General features: G+C 43.2%; 1 protein-coding gene across 8 annotated transcripts in view; it reads right to left on the bottom strand.

The window, feature by feature from the left end:
* Window positions 1-18996, bottom strand: part of LOC126262230 (protein grainyhead) — a 333250-nt gene that overhangs the window by 302357 nt on the left and 11897 nt on the right. For 6 of the 8 annotated variants that reach the window (XM_049958691.1, XM_049958690.1, XM_049958684.1 and 3 more), the window contains exon 1: window positions 18130-18206. The exons of the other annotated variants lie outside the window; for them this stretch is intronic. In XM_049958691.1, coding sequence (XP_049814648.1) covers window positions 18130-18170 — 41 coding nt within the window. In that variant the 5' untranslated portion in view covers window positions 18171-18206. Of the gene's footprint in view, window positions 1-18129; window positions 18207-18996 lie in introns of those variants that run through there. 8 annotated transcript variants of the gene reach the window in all.

Here is an 18996-nt window from a genome sequence, read left to right as displayed (position 1 = left end):
GAACTTTACGAACAATAAAAATACAAAGTGAAAGATAGATAAAATAAATGTTGTGTCTTATAGTTCGCCGGGCGGAGTGGCCGAGCGGTTCTAGGCGCTACAGTCTGGAACCGCGCGACCGCTACGGTCACAGGTTCGAAACCGGCCTCGGGCATGGATGTGTGTGATGTCTTTAAGTTAGTTAGGTTTAAGTAGTTCTAAGTTCTAGGGGACTGATGACCACAGCAGTTAAGTCCCGTAGTGCTCAGAACCATTTTTTTGTCGTATAGTTCACACCGAGTGTATCCAGAAGTGAGAAACAGCAATTCTCTCTTCAGCGACATCAAATCCTGAAGTGTGCTTCAGACAGGGCAGAGATGGCGCTGGTGCGTATGTCGGGTGGTTTCTAGTTACCCATGTCACACTCGACCTGATAATTTTCCAGACAGCTACATTCCGTGAGGCTATTCTTGAAACTGCCCTCACCACCTCTCAAGTGGTTCAGTGTCTCACAGGTTCTCAGTTGCGACTGGTATCCAGATAGTGGAGATCCAGAATCGGGACTAGTAAGATGCAGCAATATAAACAGACACAGTACACCGTACACTAATTAATGTCTGCTGCGACCGCTAGAGCTCAGGGCAGAGACGACTAAATGAAGACATAAACTAACGGGACCGGTGTCAGTCAAACCGCGTGGGCCCGCGTACACGCTTAACACGAGAGCTGCACGAAGGCGAGGCAACTGATGAAGTATGCCCGACCTCGATACAGGCGAGGGGTAGGGGACCGCTGTAGGACGCGCGACATACAGAAGGCGGAAGTTGTGTGTCTGCGGCGTCGGAGAGCCCACGCGGCGGGCGCGCCGGAGCGTCGGATGTAAACAGAGATTCAGCGGAGCGCCTGACAAAGGGCTGCGTGGGCGTCAGGGCGAGGACGCGGCAGAGGAGAAGCGGCGCCGAGCGTACATTCCTCCCGAGCCAGGGGGCGGAAGGGGGGGGGGGGACGCGGGCACAGTAATTACGCGCGCGCCTTCCTGGCTTTACTGATTTATGCGGCCTTTGTCTCCGCCCACAATTGGCACCGCGGCATTGTGGCAGAGGGCCCCCTCATTTGAATTCGGAAAGCGCATAAATAACTGCAGCGGCGCGCCGTGGGAGAGCCGGCGACGCGCGTCACGCATCAGCTGCGCCGGGCGGCGTCCACCCCCGCACCCGGAGGGACAGCAGCTCGTTAGGCGCCGCTCCCGCCTTCATTGTCAAGTCACCGTGACGGGGCGAGGCGGCTCCGGCGACCAGCCTAGGCCTCGATACATCGGCGGAGGAATTTTAGGGTTCCACGTGCCACCGCCCAGTGGCCCATTAGAGGTGCAGTACAAGCTCGGATTGTGCACAAAGTCCAATGCACCGATTTCAAAGGAACCATCCCGACATTCGGGTTAAACAATTTTTGGGAACTATAGACAATCAATATTTAGTTGGCTAGATGGAAATCAGACACCATCCCTCCTCACTGCCACTTCAATCATCTTAATCACATCCACAGTTTAAATCCAGAGACCTTCTCATATACTTGCGCAGTGTGCTACATCTGTTATGCCCGCACTAAGCGACAATTGCACAGTCGTAAAGGCAGTGGATTCTGACTCGGACTAAACAAGGTGGCGGAATGGTTACAGCACTGGATTCGAATGGAGAATAAGTGAACTCAGCTGGATTCGGACATAGGACGGTGACGCATTGGTTAAGGAGCCGACAACAATTAGGGCCAAGTGAGATGAAACAGTGATAAGGCACCAGGGTCAAATGTAGACTGTAGCAGGCATCACAGCGGATAAGGTGGTGATTAACTCAATGGATTCATATTTGAACTGAGGGAGGTGGTAACGTGGTTAAGTCACTGGACTTGCATTTGGACTAAGTAAAGGTGGCACAGTGTTTTAAAGAAGTGGACTTGCATGTCATCTGAGAGAAGTGACATAGTGATTAAGACACTGCACTCTTATTTGGACTGAGGGGGCAGCACAGTGGTTAAGGCACTGGACCTTTATTTGGATGGAGGACCATAGAATAGCAGTTAAGGCACTGGACTTGTATTTGGACCTGGATTCGTATTTAGACTAAATGTGGTTGCACATTGGTTGCAGCACTGAACTCGTTCTTGGACCAAGGGTGCTGGAAGAGTAGTTATAGTATTCGACTGATATTTGGACCAAGGGTGAGGGAACAGTGGTTCAGCTACAGGACTCACATTTGGACTAAGATTGGTAGAAAAGTGATTAAGGCACTTGTATTTGCATCAAGGGTGATGGAACAGAGATTAAGCAGTTGGACTTATTTGGACCAAGAGTGGTAGAACAATGGGTACGGCCCTGGGCTCGTATTTGGATCAAGAGTGCTGGAACAGCGGTTAAGGTGCTGAATTCGTATTTGGCCCAAGATTGATGGAGCAGTGGTTAAAGAATTGGACCTGTATTTGGATCAAGAGTGGCAGAACATTGACTATGGCACTAGATTCGAATTGAATCAAAGCTGACGGAACGGTGGTTATCTCTTTACTAATATTTGCACTGAAATGGGTGCGGTGCCACAGTGGTTAAGGCACGGGACTAGCGTTTGCAGGGAATATAGTTCACAGTGCTTTCCCTTACTTGACTAGTGCACATGTGAGGATGATTCCTTTCAAAAAGGGAACTGCTAATATCTTTTCTCATCGTTGTCGAATCCCCCGACTTCTACTTCGTCTGTAACGCTTCCTTAGTCCTTTTTTTCCTTGATGTCTTGTAACAAGGCAGCATAAAAAGCGAATTGAGTGCGCCGTGGGGGAGGGAACAGGATCGCTAGCGGGGAGAAATTCTCCGTCGCGCCAGTTTATTAAAAATAGTTGAAGAAACTTAACGAGCAACTTGGCGCGTGGCCGCTTACAAAATTCCGTCGCCGCCGCGGTGTCACGGCATAAATTAGCTACTCTATCTCCGATCGGGCAGTCGTGTTAATAAAATGTTGAGCCGTTGCTAAGACTTTCATACTGGCGCATAATAAAACGGTCACGCTAATTACCATAATCCTCGTCCACTTTTCCCTGATATTATATGCCACAGGCACGACAATCGCAATCTAGTATCGGAGTGCACGGAGAGCGCTTTTCCGTGCGAGGAATTAAACGTCCTGTGACACCGAGCCGACGTTTAACACACTGGTACGAAATACTATCACTAGCGGTCATTTATTGTCGGAAAGGAAACGCCGGGGGACACGATTCACCTGCCATAATAAGGGAAATAAATGACGCTTAATTCGGTCTTCTCCTAACCTCGTGGCGTCCGAATGTATAAAACTGAATTATAAAGTGTAATTGTAGTCCTGATGAGTAACAAATAGCGCCCAACACTACTATTGTACTTCATTAGCCTATGTGTTATTAGGGTTAAGTGTGTCTTCGTCATTTGACTACTTCGGCGTCTCAATGGATGCCACACAACAAATTCAGCGGTTCAGTGTTCCATCTCAGGTGGACCATCAAATCTATTTGTAGGTTTTCAAGCAACATTTGTTTCAGAAAACGGCACTGAAAAATGTCAAGTTACACCGGGGTTTAAAATCCGTTTGAAACTATATACCACCCAGTAATTTGTGGGCTTAGATGGTTCCGAGATCAGATGAAGCCCACTCAAGCGGGAGCGGCCCTAGTTAAAACGACTTCGGTGGCATTGAAGTTCGAGAGAGCAGTTTCCTGTCCTCCTGAGCATCTAATACCGTCTTTCGATACCTAATCTCTTTCAGGATGTTCTTCAGAAGATCAGTGTTGCTGCTTTCCTTGTTAATCTTCACGATCACTGACAGCAAAATGCCAAAGTGTACTTAGTTTGCGTTTTTCCATTTTACTACGCCCTATTGAATAACCTGAAACAACACTGAGAATGCAGGAAGCATACTCTTAGTATAGAAATCGATTTGTAACGTCATCTGGATAAAGAAGTACAGGTCTCTGTTCTAAAGATATTCTATATACTTGGAAATTGTTATCTCAGATGTTCGCATAGACGCTGAACGTATACTTACTTATACGATTTCCGAGAGACGGTGCTACTGCAAGTAGAAGTTTGTCAGCATTTATTTGTTGTTTTGATTCCTGTACGCCTATGAATGTTACGCAAGCAGAATGTTCGAGAACACTAACAAGACGACATAAAATACGTGCCATTCCTTGCTCGACAATCTAACTGCAATGATGCGTTTATGGAAAGACAATCGCGCTGTTGCCACCAACCTCTTATTCTAACGGCAATTTTAAGGAATTATACCAGCTCTGGCCACTGTGCCCTGTTCTCCCCTACTCTCTCTCTCTCTCTCTCGCTCTCTCTCTATCTATCTATCTATCTATCTATCTCTCTCTCATAGCTGAGTTAAAAAGTTATAGTTGTGTTCGCCATTAAAGTACAAACCGTGAGAAATCTTCATCCAGAGCCTCAAGTTGCAGCTCAAATTAGCACGGCCACAAATGTTACAATAACAGTGACGATAGCTCAGGTTATGGGAACACCAGAAGGAATGAAGATTAGGTTTTAACGTTACATTGGAATCTAGGTCGTTATAGACGGAACATAAACTCCGGTAGTTTCAAAGATGGGAAAGAAAATCAACTGCCCCCTTTTTCAGAGGAACCATCCCGGCATTTGCCTGGAGAAACTAAGGGAAAATCACGAATAACCTAAATCTGGATTGCCGGATGCGGATCTGAACCGCCGTTCTCCAGATTTGCGAGTCCAGCGTGCTAACCACTGTGCTACCTCGCTCGGTACGACACCGGTAGGATACAGATGAGCGAGCGGGGGGTGCTAAAAAAGTTTTGTTGGAGGAATCTAAACCGAGGAGACGAAGCTGTGAGGAGTGTAAGGAAGTGGTTAGAAGACGGGGACCGCGTTTACCCTGGACGCGCCTGGATCACCACTGACCAGGCCGTCGACTGCGCGCGATGCTGTCCCATGACGGGGACAAGCTAGGCGAGGCGACGCAGGCAGCCGTCGCATGATGGATGGCCCGCCAGATGGCTATCGCGTGGCCCGACAATTACGCGGTTTTATTATTTTATCTGGGCCGCCGTCGCAGTCATCATCGCCGCAGACATTGACGCCGTGAATAATTCATGGTGCGTGGGAACGGCGCGCGTGGCGAACACGAGAAAGCGCTCAGTGGGCGCCTCCGCCCTACGGACACAGGGAGGCAGGTGCTTCGCTTATTAAGCGCCAGAGGCGGTCTCCGGAATTAATCATCTCTGTCGTGGCCACACTGTGCACTTTGCAGTACGCCGCACTAAAGCATATTTATCTGGTCCGCTAATTACATACACGCTCTCCATGTCTGGTTACTAGACGATGATAGATACCGAACTTCTACTGGAAAAATGAGTAGAATCGCCCAGTTGCAATGCAGATGGGCTTGGCAGCAGGTGCAAAGATGCGACGAGAATAGTTAATCCGTCTGCACTGTTCGTGCGCCAACACTGCGTAAATGCTAAAGCACTTAAAATTGCTCTCAAGTGACGTCCGCGCTCTAACATGATTAAACTAGCAGATTTTTTTCTGCGGTAATCCCGTAAAATTCGGGGAGGCAATTTTCAAAAGCAAGTGCCTCGGAATTTTACAAGCAGGAAGCTCATAATTCCGATATTATCGAGGATATGATCCATTAGCAATCAAACTGACCAAGGAGCGCGCGATAAACCTTTCGGTTTGGTCGTAAGACGATATTTTATGCTGCTCTCATTTTAAGCGCAAACTAAAAAACATTTACGCAATGAGATTTCTTTTCGTCCATCAAAGTCATTTATCCACCGCAGTGAAATCGATTGAGTTCATTCGTCTTTACTGGCAGTAACGTGGATATGGAATAGAACCAGCCATGTTCGTCGAAGGAAAAAAAAATAAATAAAAAAAAAAGAACTACACAAAGTCGTAGCGTGGAGCAAATTGTGTGTTCTTGAATATGCTGTATAGCTAAAACTGTAGGACCGAATACGTCACAACCAAAAACAGTGAAAACCTCAACCGAAACGGTTACATTTTGGAACATGTCTGAATGTGAGACACTAGCAAAAGAACTATAAATATTTTCTTGCGTAGCAGCCCGAAAAAACTAGCTTCTTTCTTTCAGTTTTTTTTTTTTTTTTTGCCATTTGAGTGATATACCACCTGAAACAAAGCACGATGCTACGGGTTCCAGATCGACAACTTTAAGGAACAACTTAACTCGTCAGTCTTCTTCACCAAGTGACACTGAAACAATGTTCGTGTCTGGCAACTATTTCAATATTGAAGTTGCCCGAAGTTGTGCACGTATCTTCTGACGTACCAGCAAAAGTTAAGCAAGTACTTGGCTCCACCAAAAGCAAAGAAGTGATGGACGTATGATGCTGTGCGCGTAGTGCATTGCCCCAAGAAACCAGCCACTGCTTTAGACAAGCCAGAAATATTCAGTTATATAAGATCAATGTCATTCAAAAATTACGCGTATTACAATTGAGTATGTACAACATTTTCTTTCATTTGACACATTCGGTTCATACTCCACTATGTATTATCAGTTACCATTGGGGCGATTCTGTTTAATTAATACGACCGTGGAAAATATAGCTGGAAAAGCAAGTCAGTGTTATACATGAGAAAGAAACTATAAGGACTTTTATGCTACTACCAAATAAAGATTCGGAACGGGTATGCAATTTCTGAAACTCACTATGATTCAAAAGGAATTATCGTAGTGAATCTGTTATTGCAATTTGCATATGCATCTACTAATACCAGTAATAGCATGCTGTATAGATGCAAAGAAGAGCTTGCGTTGGAAGAAAAACGGTTTTTTGATTGGGCGACATTATCAGGAGCGTAGTCGAACTTTCAGAAGACGGCTCGACGCAGTAGTATGGCAGAACAGAATCGGCACTCCTCTGCCGAAGACGGTAATATTGGGTCTGAGCACCACAAATTGGCTATAACACAGTATGTTCACAAGGACTACGGCGCGGCATTTTTGAAGGTGTTACTGGCTACCATGAATGTCTAGGCTGCCAGGCGCTGCTACATCAACGCCAGGAACTTAGTATTTCTGAAAATCCCGGCCAAAAAACAAAATAGTGTAAACAGCAGAACGTCAGCCTGTTGTAGACAGTGAAGTTGGTGTAACAGAAAATTTTTCAAGTTATGTAAATAAAACAAAAGAATTGCTCTGAAGAAAATTTTGGTCTGCAGATCGTACTCCGGCGAAGTTTCAAGAGCAATGAGACTGGACTTAACTCAGTGAAACAAAATTATACTTGTGATGTTTGAATGAGAGGTAGATAGATAGGTACATAGAGAGACGAAGATTATGGGAACTCAATACGACATAAGGAATTTCCATTGAGATATGTAAAGAATCTCCCCGATGTTATTCAATCTGTATATTGAGCAAGCAGTGACGGAAACAAAAGAAAAATTCGGAGTAGGTATTAAAAGCCACGGAGAAGAAATAAAAACTTTGAGGTTTGCCGATGACATTGTAATTCTGTCAGAGACAGCAAAGGACTTGGAAGAGCAGTTGAACGATATGGGTAGTGTCTTGAAAGGAGGATATAAGATGAACGTCAACAAAAGCAAAACGAGGATAATGGAATGTAGTCGAATTAAGTCGGGTGATGCTGAGGGAATTAGATTAGGAAATGAGGCATTTAAAGTAGTAAAGGAGTTTTGCTATTTGGGGAGCAAAATAACTGATGATGGTCGAAGTAGAGAGGATATAAAATGTAGACTGGCAATGGTAAGAAAAGCGTTTCTGAAGAAGAGAAATTTGTTAACATCGAGTATAGATTTAAGTGTCAGGAGGTCGTTTCTGAAAGTATTTGTATGGAGTGTATCCATGTATGGAAGTGAAACATGGACGATAAATAGTTTGACAAGAAGAGAATAGAAGCTTTCGAAATGTGGTGCTACAGAAGAATGCTGAAGATTAGATGGGTAGATCACATAATTAACGAGGAGGTATTGAATAGGATTGGGGAGAAGGGAAATTTGTGGCACAAGTTGACTAGAAGGAGGGACCGGTTGGTAGGACATGTTCTGAGGCATCAAGGGATCACCAATTTAGTATTGGAGGGCAGCGTGGAGGGTAAAAATCGTAGAGGGAGACCAAGAGATGAATACACTAAGCATATTCAGAAGGATGTAGGTTGCAGTAGTTACTGGGAGATGAAGAAGCTTGCACAGGATAGAGTAGCATGGAGAGCTGCATCAAAGCAGTCTCAGGACTGAAGACCACAACTACAACATGTAAAGAGTGTGACCGGGAGACAGATTCGAAAGAAAACAGCCAGTTACAATGTACAGGACTCTAAATAATTTCCGGCTCTATAAACAGGGAATACTGAACGATATTAACGTAAACAGAGAAAGAATGATCCAAATAGTACTGGAATGGGCAACAGTGTGTGGCGGATGCTATCAAGTCCCCAGCTAAGGGCCACCAATTTCTGAAGATTGCCCAAAAATTCTAAATATAAACTTTCGAAACTAGCTTTGAGCCACAACGTGTGTTTTAATCCTTATGCCAATTTAGCTGACGTGACTGCAGTTTGGTTTCAAATTACTGCCGAAGTGAAGATCTTCCACAGTGGGCTAATAACGGAAGTATGGAAACGACTAGGGGGAAACAAAGCATTTAAAATTTCTGTTGCTTCGACTCAGTATATTATTTTGCTGTCAGTAAGGTTTTTTTGCCTTGCTAGGCAGAAGCAGTAAAGTCAAGATTTAAACACTGTGTGTCGAAGTACGAGACTGCTAGAGCGACGCCTCGAAGCGAAAACACGCCAAATGTTGCGTGTTCGCGCTGATTTGTCCACACAGGAGGTGAAGCAAGTTGAGGCGAGGCGAATATCGGCGGAGAAAGTACACTTTGCGTGCCTGTCACTACATGCACAGTTATTAACATACCGATATAGAACAGCTGGACGTCTGTCATGCAAACCTTTTCGCTAAATAATGATAGATGTTGTTGAACATGTAAGCTCTCGTTAGACGGTAGTTTTGCCAAGAAACAGACAAAAAGCAGTGGGTGGATTAATATAAAAACTGGTCCGGCAGGGCTTTCCATGAGAGTAATCAACTGTAAAGCCGAGAACTTCCTTTCCAACGTGAATGTGACCTAAGACACTCAACGGAACGTTTGCGAAGAGCATTTGTATCGGAGCGTACGGTTTCTTATCTTTCTGCGTGTCGGGCTCGTTTCGGCGGACACTGATGCCGAATTACGTCAAGACGTTTGTTATCAGTTACACTGCAAGTAATTGTGAAGCACGCACACACACTCGCAGGGTAATACAGACAATTGCACCACATATAGGCCTATGTTTAAAAAAAGGAAAAAAGGGCCCGCATTGTATAAGGAACAAGCAGCACTAGAGATAACATACTTGAGCGAAATGGCTGAAAATAGCGTCTCTTAGCTGCTATGCTGCACGGAAAGCGAGTCCGAAATCAGGGCTTAAGTACAGCACTTACGTCTAATTTTTTGTCTGCCCGCATGTGGCACACCGCTGCGGCCACGAACATTTACTGAAGATAATGTTTTGAGCGAAGCCACAACCGCTCTGGAGTGGCGATGTTGAGCCTTCAGTTGTAAAGTGCAAACTACTCGATCTCTACATTCACGTCTTTCTGATTAAAATGGTAAGAGTTTTAGTGCCACAACTGGCATAAGAATTACGCCTCTCTACTGATGCTTCCTCCAAAAATATAAATAATTTGACTATGTTTCCTATGTATTATCCAATCCAGTGGCAGAGTTAGCATATCGGAGGAGAATGCAGTAGATTTAATCCTATCGTTAAGGTCCAGTCACTACAAGAGTAAGGGAATGGAGTCTAATATTCTCCAGAAATAAATAAATTAATTAACTCATAGTTACTTAGCAAAATACGATATACCACGCAAAGTGATTAGTGGCGACAATATTTTGAAATGAATGTATTCGATGGTTTACATCGTTGCAAATGAGAGTCCACCTTGCTCAGTATATCAGATACAGATATTTTAATCTATCGTCTTCGCACTAGATGAGCAAGGAAATCATATGAAATGATCAAAATAAAGTCAGAACACACCAAATATTCACTCAGAACTGATTGCTTAACTGTTCGGTCACAGTCTGTTTTGCCGAGGGCTCCAGTATAGCAGACAAATATTTGTTGCGATAATATACAGAGAAACCAACATCTCGCACTTCGTATTTTAGTATGATTCACGGTTGTTGTGTGGAAGTTTCGTTCACAAAAAAAGAAGAAAAGAACGGAAACAAATGAAAGATAAACGCGCACCAAAATGGCAGAAGATTGTGGCTCAGCATTACATTCCTTTAAAAAAGATTCTATTCTTAAAAACTAATTTCTAAAAATATGCATAATTACGCAGAAAGAGGTGGTATTGCAGTACGAATTGTTAACGTATTTTCCAATGATTTTTTTTCATTCAGAAGCTTTAAGAGTTATTTTGACATGAATGAGATGAAGAAACGGGCACGTTAGCACGAGAAAAAGATACGTCACGAATGCAAAGAAAGCAGCTGAAAAAAGCAAGTTTCAGCGCATTGTAGAAAACTTAAAATAAAAAGAAACCAAGTACTACAATTTTAAAACACAATTTTCACTTGCATTCTTTTCATTCAGATCGTTTGTACCACAGGTTTTGGATAACGTCTTTGACGAAACCGGTCGCTTATTAAATAATAAGCTGACATGATACGATTTCTGAAATTTAGGAAAGCTGGAAATCTACCGAAAGTATCTATTTACCTGTTATGTCCTGATTTAAGGTATTTCTTCTATGTCCATTACGTATGTAAGTGGCTGAATAGGGTCAACTGAATGGTAATGTATATAAAAAATTTAAAAAAAGAGCTGTGTACTACAGTGGTAGGGATGGTAATAACTGGTTATTCCGATACCGGTATTATAGTTCTGAATAACCGTTATTTTTCGGTATTTGTTTGGTCTCGTTTATAACTGGTGTTTTATTATTTTTTATTGCTAACCGGAAAAAAAACGAAACATCAATTAGCCATAGCAGGAATGCTAATTTTTTCATTTTTAATAAACTTTTTTGAAAAGTTAATTTTATTCGCAAAATTTGCGTTGGTTTGAAATATTACTTTGTTATAGAAAATGGGTAAAGCGATCGGTGCTATTTCATAGCAATTCTGACAGAAACGAGCAACAAACGCATGGCTTGAGAACTGCTACGGCGTTGCTGAGACAATAATGTCCCTGTTACCGTGTCTAGTGTGCATATATGTACGTGTAGCGTGCAAGACTCCTTGCCCCCACCTGGTCTATTCGATAGTTTTTCGCCGTCGTCGCCGGACATCAGTTGTATTGTAGAATGGCACCAACCCTAGCCTGGAAATATTTTTAAGAAGTCACATACCAATGAATTACAATGCTTCGTTTGCTTTAAAAGACTGAAGATCTGCCTACAATTTCTGTGAAATAATGAAAGAGGAAGGAAATTATGGTAACAGTAATAAATTAAAAACTTAACAAGATTTCATTCACAGTATACAACAAAAATAGAAAATAGCTGATCTACTGCCTATGTCTGCATGATATGCCTTTTTCTGTTTGTGGCCCTCGAAAACTGACAAATTACCAAGAAAAACTTTCTTAAACCTCAGTTTTCCCCCTTAAGCACTGACTATTCCTAATACCCAAATAGCGGTATGACCAATGATTACAACATGATTTTTGAGCAGAGATTCAAAAAATTAGAATAAATAGGAGAACACTGATGATTTTTTTGTAGTATCCCAACTACGTATAAAAAAGCAGCGAACGGTGGACGGATTAAGTTTTGTTTAATTTGCTTATTTTATTTAATATTTTGATTCTATATAACCTGAATCCGAGAGAGCCAAAATTTGTCAATCTTTGTTCGGTTTTACAGGAAATAATATGAATAGAAACCCGAAAATCAGATATTTCAGGAACTAGTTATTTTGAGCGGCTTTAACAGTCAGGTTAAACTGTTACGAAAAAAAAAACCAGATATAATCGGAAACCGATAGTTTCAGCGATAACCGCTACAGTGGGTCAAACCTGGAACGGATTTGTGTGCCATTCGGGGTAGGGAACGGAAAAGAAATATACAAAAATATATGCCAATTGTTTCTCGGTTTATCATATCTTACATCGAGTGCTAGAAGCCCATCAAGGTCCAAAAAAGTACTCGGCAGTCACATTCCGACATGGTCCAGCAGGTGGAAGGTCGAGGCTGGAGCGAGCTGCACCGGTGACCGAATTCCAGGGGAGGGGGCGGGGTCGCCGCGGGTCGGTCTGGAACCGGAAACACGGGACGGGTCGGGTGGGTGGGTGGTGCCGGATCAACAGGTTTGCTAGAGAACCTCCCCGTCTTATGAATGAATATTTACTACGCGGCCCGCGCGCCGGCAGCCTAGAGCGCGGAACCGGCTCGCCGCACGGTGTTTACTGTTGCGGCCGCGGCTCGCAAATGAATGGACGGGACGCCAAGGGACGCTACGCCCCCGCGCCAGCTGAGTCACGGGCTACCTGCCCAAACAGGCGTCCGGGACACGACCAGTTCGCCTGTCATTGCTGCGAGGAAAGAGCATACGTTATAGCGCTCTGCCTCCTGTCGAAACGAAGCCCTTACAGGCAGTACTAGCTCAGCTGGCCGGAGATATTCACGGGAAACTGTCCAAGTATTCACCTGAAGGATAAAGTGCATGCTTTTGCGGCCATTTCCAACGGTCCTGCCTCAGTGAGAACATCGGTTCCCAATCAGATCGGAGTTAAGCGCTGTTGGCTAATACTTGGATTGGTGACCTCCCGGGTCTCAAGACTCTGCTGGCATGCAGGGTACACTCAGCCTTTGTGAGGCCAGTTGAGGAGTTACTTGACTGAGAAATAGCGGCTCCAGTCAAGGAAACTGGCAATGGCCGGCAGAGCGGTGTGAGGAACACAGGTTCCTCCATATCGGCTAAGGACGACACGGCGGTCGGTCGCTACCGTTCAGCTTTCGAGGCCCGATCGAACGAAATTTTCACGGCCGTTCTTGTTGATTTTTGTTATATGGGTCCAAGGTATGTTTCTATGCCGAACGGTTCCTCTCCTAAGGCCCAAGACATCACCAGCGGCTCTAAACACTCCGTATTCTCTAACTGATACACAGACCGGCAGTACGAACCGAAAGCAAATAAACAACTTTAATAGAAAAAATTAGGATTGTAATTATGCAAGTTACAGGCCTTAGTGCTAAATCAGGTGAACAGCGCCAACTATTCCGCAATACGAACCCCATAACACATTGCGGCGCGATTCCGCTATCTTAAACCTATTTGACACCATAGATTTTCTTTTCTCGGCTGACCACTCTAGACAACTGAATCTACTGCAGCGACCCTGTGGTTTTATTGCTGTATTGAGTTTCGCTTGTGACGAGTGGTCGCTTTCATTTACATGCTAGTGCCAAAATTGCGTCTGTTGTGAGACGTGTCGGCTGTGCAATTTAGAATCTGAACGGTGAAGTCAGGTTATGAAAAAAAGCCCTTTTACGAAAAATATGGAACTATACTAACAAGATGTAGCAACAAGCAATGGTCATAGATCTTATCAATGATCGAAGTAGAATTCATAGAGGAGATGCTTGTCAAAGGTCGTGTTGTAAATTCTTTACGCTCCTGAGAGTAAAAGTGTCGCCGAAACATTTCCGAATTTATACATTTATTTCCTAGAGAAAATATGCCTGCAAACACATCGAATAATACCTAGAATGCTTCATCATTTGCAACTTGTTTCCTGTGATAAGTGCAAATAAATACGAAAATTATTTCTCCCATACAATAATTCTGACTTTTTCACTGTTGAAATAATGTCATTTAGACACGTTTATCTATTTAGCTTTTTATGTATACATAGTGTGGGCTTTTTATCTGTGAACCGTAAATACCTTTTTGTTTTCAGATACTTCGTCCCTCTTATACAACACTAAAAGGAAAAAAATACAACGAACACAAAGCAAACAACGCAATAAAGATCAAGAACATATGACAGCAAAAATCAAGAAGTCTTAAGATCGAAATTGCGAGACAAAAGCGAAATAAGCGTCAGGATTGTAAACTAGCATAGCCTATCCAAGAAGGCGCCAACTACCGACTCCAATAGACTAAATGGCACTTTGACGATTCTACCCTTTTGCCTTAAACATCGCCTGTTTTTTTTTTTTTCATTTTTTTATTGAGTACAAAGGTTATTTCAACACATACTTTCCCCTCAGCTGTATTTGTTGGTACTTTATTCGCAATTGGTTTCTAAGCCTTCTACGGCTTCTTCAAACACTTAGGCAAAGGTATCGAAATGGTATGCACAGGCAAGAATATATGGTGGTACCTCAGCTTTCTCTTACGTAGTAAATTACAAGACTCGCATAAATATATATGTCGCATTAGAAGATGCTGTGGCACTGTAACAACGTGAAATTGTGTGTATAAACCGGTTAGATAACAATGCCTAAGTGACTGAAGATGAAGCCGTAAAGAGTTTCGACGCCAATTGCAAACAAAATCAACAACAAATATTACTGAGAAGAAAATTATTAGAAATTAGCCGTTGTGCTCAATAACAACATATATTCTGCCTCAGTGCTATTCAGGTGTTTTTGAAAGTCCATGTCATGCAGCAAAGTTCAAATACTCTACTAACAGGTAGCGCACATTTTTTCCGCTCACACTGTGAAATAACTTTGTCAACGGTTATGTTATGAATGTTTTATAAAATATTTGCAATGTACTGGGTTATTTTCATGACTTTTGTAAAAGATGGGACATGAGCCTTCCTTTAAAAAATATTATCATGTTTATTAGTAACCGACAAATTTAGCACTGGTTTTGTTAATTTTGTAAGGATCTCCTGAGTCAAATTATACATAAGCAACACGAGCTTCCATGACATAGGCATGACGGATTGAGAATCTTGTTCTCGCATTCCACTGAGCATAATCACAAAAAATAAACTGTACTTTGTAGAAGCTTCTTATTATTTTTCTTCTAATCACATGCAACCGAAGACAAATGACAGATGAGAAATTGTTCAGGACGTTACAGTACTATACAACTTGGAATGAAGCAACGGTTCAACTGTTGAGTGCATTACGCTGGAAGGAAGTCTTCGCACCTGTAACATAATGCGCAAAATTACAGAAGGCGGAGGAAATGAAAGCTAAAATAGTAGTAACCTTTCAGGTGGTAACAAAGTGAAAATTGAAGATCTAGTGACCAGAGAGCGAATTTATATTAGGAAACGCATCTACACCAATCGGTAAAATGGACTGTGTGTGCCGCGAGAAACAGATCTATTATAAGTGGCCATCACTTATACGACAGAACAACGACACGTAAAGTTGAAATCATTTGATCAATACAATTGTCGCTCCAACAACGAAACGAAGCCTGTGCGTGACCTTAGTTAATTGGCTGTATATGTACAAAATATTTGTCGCTGATGAAATATAAATGTTATCTAGAAAATCAATCTTAACTCATCAGATATGGTAGAAAAATAAGAAACTGAATAAATTTATATTGGTTAAATAAAAACAGGTTTTATGTCCACTTTTGAGGAGCCATCTAAATTTCGTGCGTCTAGGTCAGGCATTATCACGATTTCTGCTTTCCTTTGCAGCACAACAGTGGAAACTATACATACTAACTACAAGAGTAAAAGATAAAAATGAGTAAGGTTAATTCATATTTACGTCTTTTTAAAACGTAGATACCAAATAAATTGACATTTGACCAATCAAACCGAGTTTCAAGCAACATATCTATACATAATAAATATTAAGCCATTACATTCATTGCTAAAGTTACAAAATAACTGCTTCAATTCCGACAATTTTTTAATGACAGGCAAAAGTACAATTATTTACATATTTTATTAATTATCATTCACAGCCCAATGTCAGTAATTCGGACACGCTTAGGTAATTGCAAATTCCAGCATAGCTTTTGCTATTAACTATTCAAGGCTGATGTACGTGTTGTATTAAAACGACAAAAAAACCTGCAAATAATGTTCTTCGATTTTTAGTACACAGTACGCTGGTTTCACATTAACTTAATACACGGAAATAAAATACATCGCAATTTTCGCTAACAGTGGCATAACATATGCACAGACGTTTGCAAATTCACTAGCAATACGGACTGAAGTAAAAAGAAAATTTTAATAAAAATAATACCGTTGACAACAGGATGTAAAAAGAATTAGAATAGCAAGTTGCTCAAAATAGCCTCGCAACCAGTTTACCGGTGCAAAACATCACCCAAATTCGCTCCCAAAGGTCCGTTTATGAATGTTATTCGAAACTGCAGGAAGAGTATATTATTCAGTAGCTACAGTGGATTAGCACCGTAATAGCCAAACTGCTTTTTACAGAAGCGCTTCTCATATTCGGAATTAGCATATTTGCGATTGCGTACGCGTTCATCGTTGATTAAAAACACACAGCAAAGCCTGACCATATGGGGCTGAAATGCGTTTGGGACAAACTACGGCATACTCAGCCGATCGCGGCGTCCGTCTGGTAAAATCATATTCACTAGCAGTTGTGCCCACTTAGCTGGTAAAGTGTTCCATTATATGACGAGGAACAACTTTTTCAGCCTTTTTTATTTAAACCAAAACGGGGGTTATATCACAATATCCAATATTTATTTCAACAACTGCGAAAAAATATATATCAACGTTTTCTTCATTCGCGCGAGAATTTCAGATTAATAGGTTAGCAGGCACTAAAAAACACATATACACAAAACCGATCCAAAACAACATACACCAGAAAAAAAGGATTGCACAACACGGCATCTTATAATAATGCACACATTTACTCTCTTTGCAAGAAGAGCTGTTTGCGCTCATGAACACACGATGAAAACATTAAAAAGGCCGATAAGGTGATGCTATTGGGGCACATCAGACATAAGTTGTTTCCATAGCAACATAACGTTTCGCGAAAAGACATTAACATAACCTCTATACCAAACATATGTTGAGATGACAGGAAGCGTAATTAAACTGACGAAGACCTGTGACTTCGTAAAGTTAGCTGTGCTACACCGCAGCATCTCGGCCTGCGGTAGACTATTTATCCACACAATGACAGTCGCTGCTCTTCACCCGACAGTGTACATTACCACAATAACGACGCCACGTATTGCAGCTGACCGTCTCTTCTAAGACTGACGCAAGAGATACGAAACAGGATTTTCTTCGTAGCATGGGGCCATATTTACTGGTACTTTGGTAAAATGTGAACTATATATGAGGTTCTGAGTTCCGACTGATCTGCTTCGAAATGATTTAATTCGGACAGTTGCGTGCCAAACCCAGCCGTATGGGAGCCACTTTAAACGAGTGAGCGCCTTCACACCACACAGCCTACCTTATGCCCACGCGCGCACTTACGTAACAGTTTTACGTAATGTTCTTGAGATAGGAGGCGCATATCCGAAAATTCAGCGCAGAATCTTATAAGCAACGTTTCTAAGATAAGCTAATCACTTGAGAGGTGTCGGAGAACTAAGTAATGTCTTGAGTGAGAAATTTGTTTTTCGTGCTTTACGACTGTTAATGGTCATCAGTGCAACGTGAAAAGTGTAACGCGTCATTGGTGCACAGAAATAAACACGCAGTCGCTCGCACTCGACAGCTCAGTATAGTTTGGCATTGACCGGAACAGAATGTCTGAGTCGAGTCACTGACGCGGAGTTCGTGCTGACGCATCGCAACTTGGGACACTCGTACTACGCGCCATTCGATTTTCCGCCGCGTTTGCGCGGCTCATTCACACGCACGGGCACAAACAGATACGTTAGCCAGTGGACGACGTCGGCTCACTGGGACATTCCCACAACCCGCATGACGAACTCATTTGCACAACAATACCGGCCGAGAGCTTTTACGAGCGCTGTCATTCACAACACGGCCATTCACGGCGCAAATTACTCCCGCAGCCCGAACTGCCGCGTTCGCTGCTCGTAATGCTCTTTTCACGGCACAGGAGGCGGAGGCGGCGGCGCACGCTGAGTGGCAAGGCAGCTCGCCGGCGCGTACCGGTAGTCGATGACGGCAGGGCGTGCGACCACGGCGCTCATGCTGGCTCCGGCGACGTGGTGTGTCCGCGGCCGCGCTTGCGGCCCAACTGATGCCAGCGCCGCCCGCGCTACGCCGCCGCCGCCCTCGCGACCCGCCCATTGGCTGGCCGCCGGCCAGAAGGGGCGGCCCGGCGCGCACCATTGGCCGGCCCGCTAACTGTTTTCCAGCGCGACGCGCATGCGCAAAATTAATCGCGCTGCTCGTTTCCGGGTTGCGTCGCCTGCCGTGCAAATCATCGACGCCAGGACCCTGCCGTCCGCGCGAGTACTATCTACGTCGCATCGCACTCCAGCAGTCCGTCTATCCGAGACGCCAGTTTCCAACGGGTCACATTTCATCGAGACGTGTTTTCTCCTGATTTCTACACACCAGTCACCGCCAAGTCCCTGGTTCGATTCCTAGGGACCATACCCGGATTGTTGAGATGTCTGCCACGATGTCCACTCATTGCCACGAAGTCGTCGGGGAAACAGAAAAACATTTTATATTTATGTTAATTGCGGTACACAAAATTTCACATCGGGTGATTAACTTTGGTCTATGTTGCCCATCTTCAGACATACGACGAGTATATTCCATAACTGCACGGTTATGGAGGTTCATATGTTCTGCCAAGATGCGCGAGGAGTTCACATTGCGGACGAAGTTGAATTTGCAAACGCTTTGTCGTGAAATGTAAATTCCTCGCGCATCTAGGTGCTCGTGTCCAGAACTATACAGAGATATGGCCATCATAGACCGATATTAATAAGCTGCTGCAAAATTCTGTGGTTCTTACGGAATAAATAAAAAATAACCGTTCCTTGATCACTGTGAATTTTTACT

Source organism: Schistocerca nitens, chromosome 6 (genome assembly GCF_023898315.1).
Source record: "Schistocerca nitens isolate TAMUIC-IGC-003100 chromosome 6, iqSchNite1.1, whole genome shotgun sequence".
Lineage (NCBI taxonomy): Eukaryota > Metazoa > Arthropoda > Insecta > Orthoptera > Acrididae > Schistocerca > Schistocerca nitens.
The sequence above is the reverse complement of the archived record's forward strand: the minus strand, read 5'-3'. Positions and strand labels throughout refer to the sequence as shown.